General features: G+C 37.9%; 1 protein-coding gene across 1 annotated transcript in view; it reads right to left on the reverse strand.

Annotated features, from left to right (window-relative positions):
• Nucleotides 1-13,434, reverse strand: part of LOC109421166 (uncharacterized) — a 54,529-nt gene extending 41,095 nt beyond the window's left edge. The window contains exon 1 of the mRNA XM_019695663.3: nt 13,075-13,434. Within this exon, the coding sequence (XP_019551208.1) occupies nt 13,075-13,129 (55 nt within the window). The 5' untranslated portion in view covers nt 13,130-13,434. The remainder of the gene's footprint in view (nt 1-13,074) is intronic.
• Between the last annotated feature and the right edge of the window lie 1,114 nt (nt 13,435-14,548).

Consider the following 14,548-nt stretch of genomic DNA (forward strand, 5'->3'; position numbering starts at 1 on the left):
CTTAAGCTGCAGCAGGGGGAGAGACACTAGTTTTGCCAAGCCAAAAAATCCCAAAACAAGATAAAAAACCCCGCACAAAAGTTTTGCCGATTTTTTGGTCTTTATTCAGTTTTTTTTGGAGCTTTCGGCTTGGCAAAACTAGTGTCGCTTCCCCTGAGCTGCAGTAAGAAACTCCATTCGGAAATTTGTCAAAACTGGATCCAGGTGTTTTACAAGAAATTTGTCCGTGTTCGTGTCTAGGACTTCAAAAATTGTGCCCTTATAATTTGCGCTATAAGTACGCTGTAAGTTCATCCATAACATTGTTAAAGACGTCCATATTTTTCTAGCCATTGTCACCATGGCTCATTTTTCGTATGACTTTCAAATAACTGTTCTGAAATAATTTGCCCAACATTATTATAACAAGAACTACAAAACCTAAATATTACTGTCTTGAAAAAATCCTGAAAATCATAGGGAATTAGATTTTCAGGATTTTTTCAAGTGAAATAAAATTTCCTGATAACTGCAGGTTGTTTAGTTTTTTGCTCTTGTCCAATATTTTCAAAAAATCAAACAAATAGATTTTGTGTTGAATCTTCAAACTTATTAGAAAAAAAAAAACATTTGAATGATTTGCGGCCCGCAGACTCTTTTCAAAATTAAATTTTGGCCCGCAAAGACAGTTAGGCTGAGGACCACTGCTAGACGAATCAGAATGTGATGCTAGTATAGAAGTTGTGTTAATATAGAACTTGAGGATTCACGATTATCAGATGTTGAGGATCCATATTGCAGATTTTTTTGAAACTACACTTTTTTTTTGAAATAATGTTAATTTTATTGGAACTAGATTGTTGATAACAAATTTATATGAATATTCAAATTGTGAGACAGATTGGCCTTGATGGATCAATCAAGCAAGGTTCTATTTCACATAGGCTTCTCTTAATCGAGTAGAAATCATGCAATGTATTGCTCAGAATCCTTTATTTATATGTCCATTTTCCAACTTCTCGTAATTAGTCAACCGGCAGATAGTTGTTTCACATTAATTCAACACCTGCACAAAGTTAATCTCCACTGTGAACTAATTTGGCTGTAATCTGTTTGCACAACTCTGCCAACTGCTCTCTACTTCAATTCCATGCATACAACCCAAACTACACTTAAACCCATGCAATTGAAGCTGCTTAATTTATTCCTCTTCTAGGGTCACCTCCCGCTGTCAACTTCACTGCCAGACTGCGGTGCAATGAGCTAGCTAGATGTTCCGCAGACGAAAGCATCTCTCTACTTCAATTCTACCATCGATTCTTTCAGCATACGATGAAGACATCCGGAAAGCAGCTGAGATGATATCCTCTGGTCTGGATAGCAAGCAAGCAGGAACCAGAAGAACCAGCTCCATTTTGCCATGTTCCGCGGTGAAATTTAATGGTGAAGAAGAAATTTACAACCTTTTCCGGTAACCTTTCAACCACGAATCCAGAGTAACGGGATGGGACGCACTGCACACCTTCTCACTGGAATGGTGTCGCTGCGTTGTAAGGTGGAAGATCGGTTTCGGTGCACGGAGAAAATTTTTTGAGAGGAAAAATTACTTCTTGGAATTGTCAATTTATGGCTTTTGCTTAGGCAAGGCTGGAACTTACAAAGTTTAAATAAGTTAAAAGAAAATCGGGTTGAGTACTGTTTTTTAAAATTTTACTAAGAATTTGCGTATTTTGACCTCAATTGTAAGGTCGTCTGCAGTGACTTGTACTTGACTCGACTCTACGTTAAAATACTTTGACATCCATGCATACAACAGAAACATTAGCTCGGTGAACTATCCATGGGCATTAGTGGAATCGAGTTCAGTTATGTGCCTTCAGAGGACGGAGATGGTCAAGTGGCTCCGTAACTTGGAGGAAAGAAGCATCCGTCAAGGGGCTGTTCATAAATCACGTAGACCAAATTTTGGTCATCTCAGTACCACCCCTCCCCCTCGTAGACTCAAAAAAAATGAAATTTTTATGGAGCGTACACAGATCGAAAAAAGAGTGTAAATTTTGTGACATATAATGCACCTAATTGGAGCGTGGGATATCACAGAAGTTTACATGACATATCATGTAAATGTCATGAAATGTCATGTAAACTTCCATTACATGTCATGTAATCCAGCATGACTCAAAGTGTCATAGCATGAAGTTTACAAGAATAAACTGAAGTTTACAAGATGTGTAAACTTCATTATTTTTATCTGTGTAGAATTTGGCAAGACCGTGGCCTATGAATGGTCCCCTGGTAAATTGGGAGTCGTGGGTTCAATTACCACCAGAGCACGTGGATTTCTTTACGCAATTAAAATCTCAATTTGTTCATCAAAGACGTGCTTCTGTTTTGTGCACAGATGCCAAAGCATCATGAAAAAAGTCGTGTAAAACCCTCTGAAAAGTGAACATAAAGGGTTCATTTTGTGAAATTCTTCAAGTCTTGTGTGTTAGGCCTGGTGTATTAGCGCATTCGGAAGCTGTAGTAGCTGGAAAAACGAATTCGTTTGGATTGGGTTTGTTGTTGTTACAAGTGGAAAGGAATGCCCATCGGAATGAGAACAAGGAGCTACACGGCGAAGGTCGAAGTTTTTCAGTTTGTCAGCAATAACCGTCAACGGAGGTAAAACCTGGACGAAATCCAGCGCCTTCGTAATAAGATCTCCCAGCAGCTTCAGGAATATCTGATGGAAATCAAGGTCTCACTGAACAAACTGCAGTCGTCCGAGGAAGTCTGTATGAACATCACCCCCGGAAGCCAGACCATCATCTTTCAGGCGTCCTCGAGTAGCATCTGCGCGGCCCGAACGAGCGTGCTCGTAATACACAGCAGCATGCCGCCGCCAAACACAAGCGTACCAAGCTGGAGTAGTCGAACGAGCGCAGTGTGTCGCACTTTGTGTCAATTCGTCTGCCAAGGGAGACATCACATCAAACAAGAAATTTGGTGAGTTCGTTCTGGTTTCATCATGATCATGGTGATTTCTTTGGAACCACCAAACCCAACTATAATCAGTAGGCCGGCTCCAGAGGCACGTTATCCTCTATTTGGGACATTTGTGCCATCCTCATTATTACCTACGTATAGTGAATCCTAGACCATTCCCTTACCAAAAATCCAACTCCTTGTTACTTGCGAGGGCGTAAGTGAGTCACTGGCCTCTCGATAAATAAATGTCTTCCCATCCCTACTATGCATTTTGAACGCACATGATCTGCGAGCGTGCCAAAATTGATCAATTGAAGCTCTCAAGAGCATGTTCAAAATTTTGAACACAATCTAGATTTCTAGATTGAACACGGAGCGGTGTTCAAAATTGGTTGTATTGGGAAATTGAAAGTAAGAGTTATCTGTCGAAGGGAAAGCAAGATCGCAAGATTACAATCTATTACAATGCTTCTGAACTCTTCGTGATCGTTAGGAATACCATTTTCATTACACCAGGCCGGGGTAAAATTCCCTTTTAACGTTATTATGGCGTCGTGATCATGGGCGTGCTTCTCACTCGCCCGGTTGGGACCACCAGAAACGCGGTATGTCGCAATGAATAGCACGCCATAATGCCTTTGAACAGAAATAGATGTCCGGGCTTGAACGGATGTAGCGAGAATATCCCTTTTTATTCGTTTCTTTTCGTGGAGCAGGCAACCCAAGTAACAAAATTAATTTTATAATGCTTTTGAAGTATTCTTCAACACCTGTGCTTTAAAACCATGTATAAACCAAATTGCTCTGCAAAACAACATCAACTCAACCATAAACCCGCCATAAGACCAAAGAGGCTCATCCTAAGCTGCTCTTGTTGAGTTGTTTTTAAATTTCTCTTGAAACTTGTTGTACTTCCCAAGTTGTCCTCAAGGCGAATTGCTCTCTCCTTGTAGAATTCTTCAAGTGCACGATAAAACGATAATTAATTTGTCAGTGTTGTTGCTGATGCAGCTTTTATGTCGACAGAAAAGTTTGATGAAATAAATTGAAAAAAAAAACAATGAAAATGGCACATTATTGTAATTGGGATTAATTTATTACACAAACTGGAAATATTTCCGTGGTGTAATAAGGATGCCAAATGCCAAGCAAAATTCATCGTATATATGTTGCAAGATACTTCCAAAAATTGCAACGCGCTTCCATTATAATGCACTAATAAAATATTTACAGAACATGAACAGAACGCGTTCAAATGCATCTCTGCATCCCTTCCCACCGTCAGGTAGAATCAGTTGTGTTTCTTTTCGTTTCAGAGAGCAATCATTGGTGCTTTAGCCTAGGCATGTTAGCCAGAACACAGTGTAAATGGCTTTGTCCCATCCCTGAAGCAAAAAGGCCCATGGAGTGACAAAATCTCTTAGCTACGTCACTCCCAACGATCGTGTTTAAATATACTAAAACATTTACATTCTCATAAATTCATATACATGATCTACACTTAAACAATCTGAATCTTGTCGCATCACTCGCTTATAGTGAATCCCAAATTAACCCATTCCAAATATCCAACTCCTTGACATCTACGGGGGCGTTGTTGAGTTGCTAACCTCACCAAAAGTAGTTGTCATATCATCACATCTTTTCCTATCCTCGTAACGGAGAAGATGGGCGTGGCCGGCAATGGAATTTTTCATGTCTTTTTTATTTACTTCAATCTCTGATTGGATAGCTATTCCTTCCCAAACATCATTCAATAAGCAATTAGAATAGGAGTATTAAAGTTCTACGAACTACTCCATTATCACGCAATGCAACACAACGCAAATCTGTGGAAATCTTTTAACAATGTTCTAAAACAAATATGGAGTAACTCCTGAAAGAACCCTCGGAGAAATGCTAGGTGAATTTCTAAAGAAAATCTTAGAGCGAAATCTAGGAGGAGTTTCTGAAAGAACCTTGGAAATATTTTTGGAAGATTTCTTGGAAGAATTCCCGAAAGAATCCATAGACAAACATGCTATACCCAGCAATCTTTGTCTTGCCTACTGCTTTTTTGACGTTTCAAGTCCCTAGCCAAGCCCAAGTACCCGTTCAAAATGTATGAAAACACAATTTTCAAAAACTCAAATTTTTCCCATGCTTTTTGCCTCATAAACGTTCCTTGGGGGAAACTAACAGAACAAAACTCAGACGATCCAAATCGGACCATCCGTTCGCAAGTTATGCGCGGTCCCACGTATGCCACTGCATTTTTATATATAGATACATCTATAGATTACTAAAGGAACATTTGGAGAAATTTATGCTATGATTCTTCAAGAAAAATTCAAAAAAAAAAATAATATTAGAAATTCATATATAGTTTTTGCAGAAACTTCTGAAGGAATCCAAAAAGGAATTATTGAATGAACCATTGGAAGAACCTCAGAAGGATAACCAAAACAATAATAACACAGCAATTCTTGAAGGAATTCTCAAAGACATCTTTGAATTTGTTCCTTGAAGAATCATGGCTGTAATTAGTGAAGCAATTCTTCGTGGAATCGTTAAGTTAATCCTTAGAGGACATCTCTAAGAAAGCTTTGGAGAAAATAATAAAGGATTACATGGAGTAGTTTATAGAAATTTCCTTGGAGATATTGCTGCAGCAAACATTGGAAAAATTAGAAATAAAACTTTGGAGAAATTCATAGAAGAATACATGATACAACTTTAAAAGGATTCCTTGGAAAGATACTTCTAAGATTCCTTGGAGGAATTCCTGAAGCATTCCGCGGAGGAATTCCTGAGTATTCTGTGGAGAAATTCCTGAGGAAACTCTTGGGAATATTGATGAAACAATTCGTGGATGAATTTCTTAACAAATCTCTAAAGAATTTCTTTGAAGAATACATGACAAAATTTCAGAAAGGATGAGTTTTACAAAAATCCGTGAGGATATTTCTGAAATTTTTTTAAAGAATCATTGAAAAAGCTCATGAATCATACAAGAAATATATGTAAAACTCTTTAGAATAATTTTTAAGTGTTTTTTTGAAGAATTTCTGAAGGAATCCTTGGAAAACTTCTTTTGAGAAAATCTCCAACGAATCTTGGAATTAAATCCTAAACATTTTCAACTTTGTTAACAAAATTTTTAACGCGAGGCTTGTTTATCTCAGATAAGTTCTTAAAATGGAGTTCCTGAACGAATCCCCATTAGAACCTTGGAGGAATACCGAAATGAACCTTTGTACTTTTTTGCAAACTTGGAAAAGTTAGTGAAGGTTTCCCTGGTTGAAATAATTTCTAGAAAAACTTTTGATGATATTCCTGAACCAACCGTTGAAGAAATTTTCGCAGAAACCTTTTGTGATATTGTCAAAGGAGTCCTTGGAAGAATCCTAGAGAGAACATCGACAGTTATTTTCGAATGAATTCTATGATAAATTCTTGATTGAATGCTTGGTGAAATATTTCAAAAGATCCATGAAGCTATTGATACTCAAGAATAGTAGAACAAATCGATTCCATCAAGAAAACCTGAAGTAATATTTGTAAATTCACCTGAATGAGTCTTTGGAGAAGTAAATTTCCCTAAAGAACTTCTTATAGAAATATCTAATTGATGGAAGAATCTTATTAAGCATTCTTAAGGAATCTTGGAAGATATTTCTATTGAATTTTTGAGACGCATCCTGGCACGAAAAAGGGGAAGTTCCTAATGCAATCATTAGAGAAATTCTCGAAGGAATCATCATAGAAATCCCTAAATCATCTCTATGGAAATTCCTGAGGGAATCCTTGAACGAATTTATGTGGGGATGCTTGCTAAATTTTACTAGGTAAACCAAAAAGGAAAAAAAATGAAATAATACTTGAAGAATGCTCGAAATATTGTTCGAAACAAACCCTTGAAGGTAACAGAAGTTCGTAGCACAATTATTGGGGAGGAATTTCTGAAAGATTCTCGACTTGAAAGAATACGAGGCGTCCAAGGAATTCGTAGAGCAATTGCTGAAATTCTGGAGAAATTTCAAGAGTTTTTCCTCTAGGAACTCCAGGAAATCCCTTTAGGAGAAATATGTACCTAAATGTTTGCCGGGATCATCAGTGAGAATTCTCATGTGTGTCGTTGAGGGAAAACTCTGAAAGATCCAGGGAGAAACCGCAAACGAAATACTTTGAAAACACAAGTTGCAGTTTATAAACAGAACAAACTTTCCGCCAGTTGAGAGCCATATAAATTACACAAGTTTACAAAATAAAACGAAAGTCGTGAACTTCTGTCAACGACCAACATTTTTGAAGCACAATTTAGTGCTGATTCCGAAACCGACCTTCAAAAAATTTTAAGTAGAACAGTTTTTGAGTTTTAGGGAACGTCCATAAATTACGTCACGCTTTGAGGGGGGAGGAGGGGTTCAGAAAAGTGTGACAACCCATACAAAAATTTTAGAGCTCCCATACAAAAACTGTGACATAGGGGGGAGGGGGTTTTGAAAATGGTCGATTTTTGCGTGACGTAATTTATGGACGTTCCCTTAGCTCAATATCGAGTTTTGCAACATTTCAAAGTATGTAATTTACTAAAAATTCAAATATATTACGTTTTGTTCAACCAATTTCAAGTCTTTTTCCTTAAATTAAAAGCTGAATACAATACCATTCGATCCTCTGAAAACAGGTTTTGTGTCATATTGATGAAATTCAAGATATTGGCGAGTTTTAGGGACGATCTTCTTAAATTTTAGGAAAATACCCAAAAATTTTTGAAGAAATGTATTTTTTTTAATAAGAAAAAACCAACTTAAAAATTATTTCTCGAAGTTTATTTGACATATCATATGTAGGCAAGTTACCGTAAAAATTTCAGCTCAATCGGAGCATCGATTACGGAGAACGAGATGTTTGAAGTGAGCTACTTTGCTTAAAAATAGAACAAAAATCGATTGCAAATCATCAACCTTGTATGGAAAGTCGAAAAAAATTCCGCTCTACTGTATTTTTTTTCCTTCGCGTTTTCGAACTCAGGGCATGATTCTACACCAAAAATGATCATCAGCTTACCGAGTTCAAAAATGCTGTAAACTAGTGTTATTAACAACTTTCTGAGACATCAGAGTTATAAAGGGAGAACACGATGAAATTGCCACATAGAAAATATTGTATAACTTTTGATTGCGTTCGTCAAAATAGCTAATTTTTTGACCATGAATAGTATATTATGTGTAGCTAATACCATAAAATGTTCATTAAAATCGTTTGAGTATTGGCGCATATATTGTCGATATCATAAAATGAGATTTTAGAAAATTTGTGCACCCATTTCAAAAAATACTTAGGCTATAACTTTTTTGTTATCTCATCAAAACGTTTGAAAATTTCACTCGATATTCTTAACATAGTATCAATTAAGTGGTAAAAATTAGTACGAAATCGGTTCAGTACTTTTTCTAGTAAATATCCAAAGCTCAAATCGCTTCAAGGTAAATTTTAGGTACTTTTTGACCATTTTTAGTTCCGCGTGCATTATTTTGACTGTAGAACTGGTAACACTGTCCTGATTTTTATAAAACTTTGACAGTGTAAAATTGTTGTGTTAAACTGTTTACAGTGAAAATTTCTGCCATTTTTGATGAGTACTTTCAAAGTAAGAGCAGTTTGAATTTCACTATACCAAAAACCACATCTGTTTATTGTGACATAGTGCGACATATATGGCTATAACTTTTTAACGGTATGATCAAATTGAATGAAATTTTAACAAACAACTTCTACATACATACTTTACGTACATAAAAATTTTCATTGAAATCGGTTCAGTATTTTTGGCGCCAGCGTTGAAACGGCAAAAAAGTGATATTTTCCAAAATGTTTGTTTGCACAAGATTCTCAAGTGGCAATTTCCTTGTTTCAACGATATCTCCGCCAATACTCAACCGATTTTAAAGAAAATTTTATGGTATTAGCTACACATAATATACTATTCATGGTAAAAAGATTAGCTATTTTGGCGAACGCAATCAAAAGTTATACAATATTTTCTGTGTGGCAATTTCATCGTGTTCTCCCTTCAACACATTAAAACACATTCTAGTACTATGTTCCGGGTAGAATTACGTACTAAAATTTTAAACCATTAGATACCGAACTTCAAGACTTCTGAAAACTTTGCTAAAGACATGAGCTTTGTGAGTGATGTTTCATCATAAGATAAAACATCTAAAAACCATGCACACCAGAACCACCAGAAGTTGTAAACTTATGGACTTAGGGACAAAGCAAAGTTGAAAGACAAAACATCGAGTGCCAAAAAACGTCAAATGCTAAAACATAAAAAGGAAAAAACTAAATCTTGATTACTTGAAACGGCGTGCTTTTTATTCTTAAAAATCGATTCTTTCACTTTTCAACGTAAATTCCTTTCGGCGTTTTGGCATTCGACGGCTTGGCATTCGATGTTTTGTTACCCAACCTTGGTGGTCTGGATCATGATTTACATGATATATGTATGGTTAAAGGTCGAAGGTCGAAATGTCGAAATAAAAAGTAACTAGAACAAGACGTCGAAAGAACAAGGTGTCGTAGGTCGAAAGATCGAAGGCGAAAACTAAAAGTACTAGAGTTCGTTGGATATGAAAAGCTTATGACCTTTGCTTTCGATAGTTTTGTCAAATTATGTTTTCCCTTTTAACTAACCTTTCGATCATGTGACCCTTCGATCTTTAAGCTGTTAGTACACAGGGTCAAATATTAGTCCAAAAAGAAACCAATGCTCAAACATCTTGTTTGACTCGATCGAATTTTCATTAGTGTCAAACTGATGTTGTTTCTTGAGTTCTTTTCTTGTCAAATATTTGACGCAGTGTACTACTGGCCTTAGACACTTTGACATTATGTCCTTTCGAACTTTTGTACTAATTACTTTTATTTCGAAATTTCGCTAGAAGCTAGAAACTAGAAACTAGAAGCTAGAAGCTAGAAGCTAGAAGCTAGAAGCTAGAAATTAGAAGTTAGAAGCTAGAACCTAGAAGCTAGAAACTAGAAGCTAGAAATTAGAAGCTAGAAGCTAGAAGTTAGAAGCTAGAAGTTAGAAGCTAGAAGCTAGAAGATAGAATCTAGAAGCTAGAAGTTAGAAGCTAGAAGCTAGAAGCTAGAAGCTAGAAGCTAGAAGCTAGAAGCTAGAAGCTAGAAGCTAGAAGCTAGAAGCTAGAAGCTAGAAGCTAGAAGCTAGAAGCTAGAAGCTAGAAGCTAGAAGCTAGAAGCTAGAAGCTAGAAGCTAGAAGCTAGAAGCTAGAAGCTAGAAGCTAGAAGCTAGAAGCTAGAAGCTAGAAGCTAGAAGCTAGAAGCTAGAAGCTAGAAGCTAGAAGCTAGAAGCTAGAAGCTAGAAGCTAGAAGCTAGAAGCTAGAAGCTAGAAGCTAGAAGCTAGAAGCTAGAAGCTAGAAGCTAGAAGCTAGAAGCTAGAAGCTAGAAGCTAGAAGCTAGAAGCTAGAAGCTAGAAGCTAGAAGCTAGAAGCTAGAAGCTAGAAGCTAGAAGCTAGAAGTTAGAAGCTAGAAGCTAGAAGCTAGAAGCTAGAAGCTAGAAGCTAGAAGCTAGAAGCTAGAAGCTAGAAGCTAGAAGCTAGCAGCTAGAAGCTAGAAGCTAGAAGCTAGAAGTTAGAAGCTAGAAGCTAGAAGCAAGAAGCAAGAAGCTAGATGCTAGAAGCTAGATGCTAGAAGCTAGAAGCTAGAAGCTAGAAGCTAGAAGCTAGAAGCTAGAAGCTAGAAGCTAGAAGCTAGAAGCTAGAAGCTAGAAGCTAGAAGCTAGAAGCTAGAAGCTAGAAGCTAGAAGCTAGAAGCTAGAAGCTAGAAGCTAGAAGCTAGAAGCTAGAAGCTAGAAGCTAGAAGCTAGAAGTTAGAAGCTAGAAGCTAGAAGCTAGAAGCTAGAAGCTAGAAGCTAGAAGCTAGAAGCTAGAAGCTAGAAGCTAGAAGCTAGAAGCTAGAAGCTAGAAGCTAGCAGCTAGAAGCTAGAAGCTAGAAGCTAGAAGTTAGAAGCTAGAAGCTAGAAGCAAGAAGCAAGAAGCTAGATGCTAGAAGCTAGATGCTAGAAGCTAGAAGTTAGAAGCTAGAAGTTAGAAGCTAGAAGCTAGAAGCTAGAAGCTAGAAGCTAGAAGCTAGAAGCTAGAAGCTAGAAGCTAGAAGCTAGAAGCTAGAAGCTAGAAGCTAGAAGCTAGAAGCTAGAAGCTAGAAGCTAGAAGCTAGAAGCTAGAAGCTAGAAGCTAGAAGCTAGAAGCTAGAAGCTAGAAGCTAGAAGCTAGAAGCTAGAAGCTAGAAGCTAGAAGCTAGAAGCTAGAAGCTAGAAGCTAGAAGCTAGAAGCTAGAAGCTAGAAGCTAGAAGCTAGAAGCTAGAAGCTAGAAGCTAGAAGCTAGAAGTTAGAAGCTAGAAGCTAGAAGCTAGAAGCTAGAAGCTAGAAGCTAGAAGCTAGAAGCTAGAAGCTAGAAGCTAGAAGCTAGAAGCTAGAAGCTAGAAGCTAGAAGCTAGAAGCTAGAAGCTAGAAGCTAGAAGCTAGAAGCTAGAAGCTAGAAGCTAGAAGCTAGAAGCTAGAAGCTAGAAGCTAGAAGCTAGAAGCTAGAAGCTAGAAGCTAGAAGCTAGAAGCTAGAAGCTAGAAGCTAGAAGCTAGAAGCTAGAAGCTAGAAGCTAGAAGCTAGAAGCTAGAAGCTAGAAGCTAGAAGCTAGAAGCTAGAAGCTAGAAGCTAGAAGCTAGAAGCTAGAAGCTAGAAGCTAGAAGCTAGAAGCTAGAAGCTAGAAGCTAGAAGCTAGAAGCTAGAAGCTAGAAGCTAGAAGCTAGAAGCTAGAAGTTAGAAGCTAGAAGCTAGAAGCTAGAAGCTAGAAGCTAGAAGCTAGAAGCTAGAAGCTAGAAGCTAGAAGCTAGAAGCTAGAAGCTAGAAGCTAGAAGCTAGAAGCTAGCAGCTAGAAGCTAGAAGCTAGAAGCTAGAAGTTAGAAGCTAGAAGCTAGAAGCAAGAAGCAAGAAGCTAGATGCTAGAAGCTAGATGCTAGAAGCTAGAAGCTAGAAGCTAGAAGCTAAAAGCTAAAAGCTAAAAGCTAGAATCTAGAAGCTAGAAGCTAGAAGCTAGAAGCTAGAAACTAGAAGCTAGAAGCTAGAAGCTAGAAGCTAGAAGCTAGAAGCTAGAAGCTCTTAGTGGCGGCCATATTCTCACCGTTGATGGATTACGTTTTCATATCGTCTTTCCAGTTTACATATTTTCGCCGTGCGTTCAAAAGGTGTCTGTGAGAACGACGTAAGAACATCCATCTTTTGCTATAGTGCACCACCGCCACGCCACAACTGCCAGACTGCAGTGCGAGACGGATTAAATCAAATTATCCAATCGAAAGGACCAAGCTCCAAGCGGAATAATGGCACCGCGGTTGAATGACTTTCGCCTGGGATTGTGGTTAAAGGATTAAAGCTGCATGCTCGATTCAATTTAACAATTGTAAACTGTGTTCGGGATACACAGTATATTTAAGCGCGCAATGAATGCTCTGCATTGAGAGTTTAAAACAACAACCTTAATTATTTATTTGAAATTAAAATATTGCTTTGTTTTTTTTTGTGAATTATATCATCTTATGATAAATTATACAATTTTTAACGCAGTACTTTTTGCCTCTTTATACTAACAATGAGCTTTTAAAAAAATATCGCAAAATCACTTCTTACCACGTGTTTGTAAACAGTTTCCCCCTGCTTTCACTATGCTCCCGTAGATATTTCGTTTTGGTTTTTCACTATCTCACTCTCTACGGCTGCAAAGAAAAGAGCAGTTTCCGATCATAGGTACTTTGTTGCCAAATAACATCAGCTGGTCGGATGTTAGTGTCTGCACCGTACCACCACCATCACGCCGTCACTATACTCAACTCAATTGAAGCAACCGATCGACGTCGTCTATGGCCGATTTTTTTCTATAAAAATAGCACTACGCAAAAAAGTAATACATCGGAAAAGCGGTTCCAAAAATGGATTTCCCATCCGTACGCAAATCGGCTGTTGCAGATTGAGAGGATTATCCTTGGATGGATTCATATATGCTCGGCTATTAGGCATGGAAATAGCGAAAATTTGTTCGGAAAAAGCCAAATCCTTCGATTACCTTTATCATCAACGTCGAGTTTCCATCCAGCAGAGAATTTCCTGCTATCCGTCATCTGTGTATTATGCACTTTTTCTCGACCCTCCTTCAATAAACCCAGTGCGTTTTTCGATCAATCAATTTTCACTGATTTTCACCTATTTCTCCTTTTCTACGTCAACCGCGTTGATCTACCGCACAAGATAACTCTCGCAAAACTGAACCACCCATCGGCGGAAAAATTTTCACCGATGCGAGCGCGAAAACCGTAAGTCTCATTTTCACCGACTTTTACTCTGGTTGGGCTGGTCAGTGAGTGAACTTGGGAAGAGAATTTTCGGGGCCCGACAGTCCTAGAGTGTTGTTGTTATTTTTACGCAACCGGCTCGCCGCCGCCGCCGCATGCTGCCGATGATCGTGATCTTCACCGACTAACGATAATGTATGTATCTCCACACCACCACACTTCACATGCGGCGTGAATATTTAGGAAACCTTCGGAGGAAACTTGTTGAGCATGTGCGAGAGATCTGCCGTTACGACACCGATGATCGTTTTCCTCTGCTTTCGCGATCCAATGAATTCGCCTTGACGGAGGCTCTCTGAGAGAATTGCGCTGTGCGTGAAATCAATTTTTTTTAACATGGGAAAGGATAGGAGCTGCATTTTCAAATGCTTCTAAAATATTTTGGGGACTTCAGATTGAAAAAAGTGTTAATGTTTTGCAATATACTTTAAATTAGCTACATTATAACTGGTTTTAGACAAAAGTTTTGAAATCACAATGTTATGTCTATAATATAGCGTATCAAAATCTCATTCGATAACATTAAGAACGTTTTGCTTGAAAAAATTTCTATAAAGAATTAGAAGCATTTGAAAATGCAGCTCCTATCCTTTCCCATGTAAAAAAAAATGTTTTCACGCAAGCGCAATTCTCTCAGAGAGCCTCCGTCAAGGCGAATCAAGCTAGGAAAATTGCGACAACCGGTGTGCGAGAGAAAATCGTTAGAGAGCGGAAAAGAGAGCTAAAGGAAAACTCACTTCAGTATACTATACTGCAACAACGGAAGGAAAACAAACACACGTCGATCGAGCACCTACATGCCTATGTTTATGCTTTCCATCATCGGAGCGGTGTGATCAGATGATTTGTATGGAATGGTGTTTTGAAGCTCATAAACACATGTTGATTTCAATCCATTTTTTTTTTCAAGAAAATGTATTTACTTCATGCATATCCTTTCCGTAGTATATTCAGCTGTGAAATGAGGCGGGAATGATATCAAATTTATTTAAAATTACCCCGTGAGTGACAAACATATGATTGGCTGCAGAAACGACATGGGACTGACATGCGAAGAGGGCAGCATAGTGAGTTATAAACGGTATGGTTGCACAGATAATGCTCTCAGCAATCCATAAACCAGTCATAAGACCGTTCGCAATGCTGTTTTATTTTGTATGGCGAGTTTTAAAATTTTTAAAACTCGCC

The sequence above is a fragment of the Aedes albopictus genome, chromosome 3, assembly GCF_035046485.1.
Source record: "Aedes albopictus strain Foshan chromosome 3, AalbF5, whole genome shotgun sequence".
NCBI lineage: Eukaryota > Metazoa > Arthropoda > Insecta > Diptera > Culicidae > Aedes > Aedes albopictus.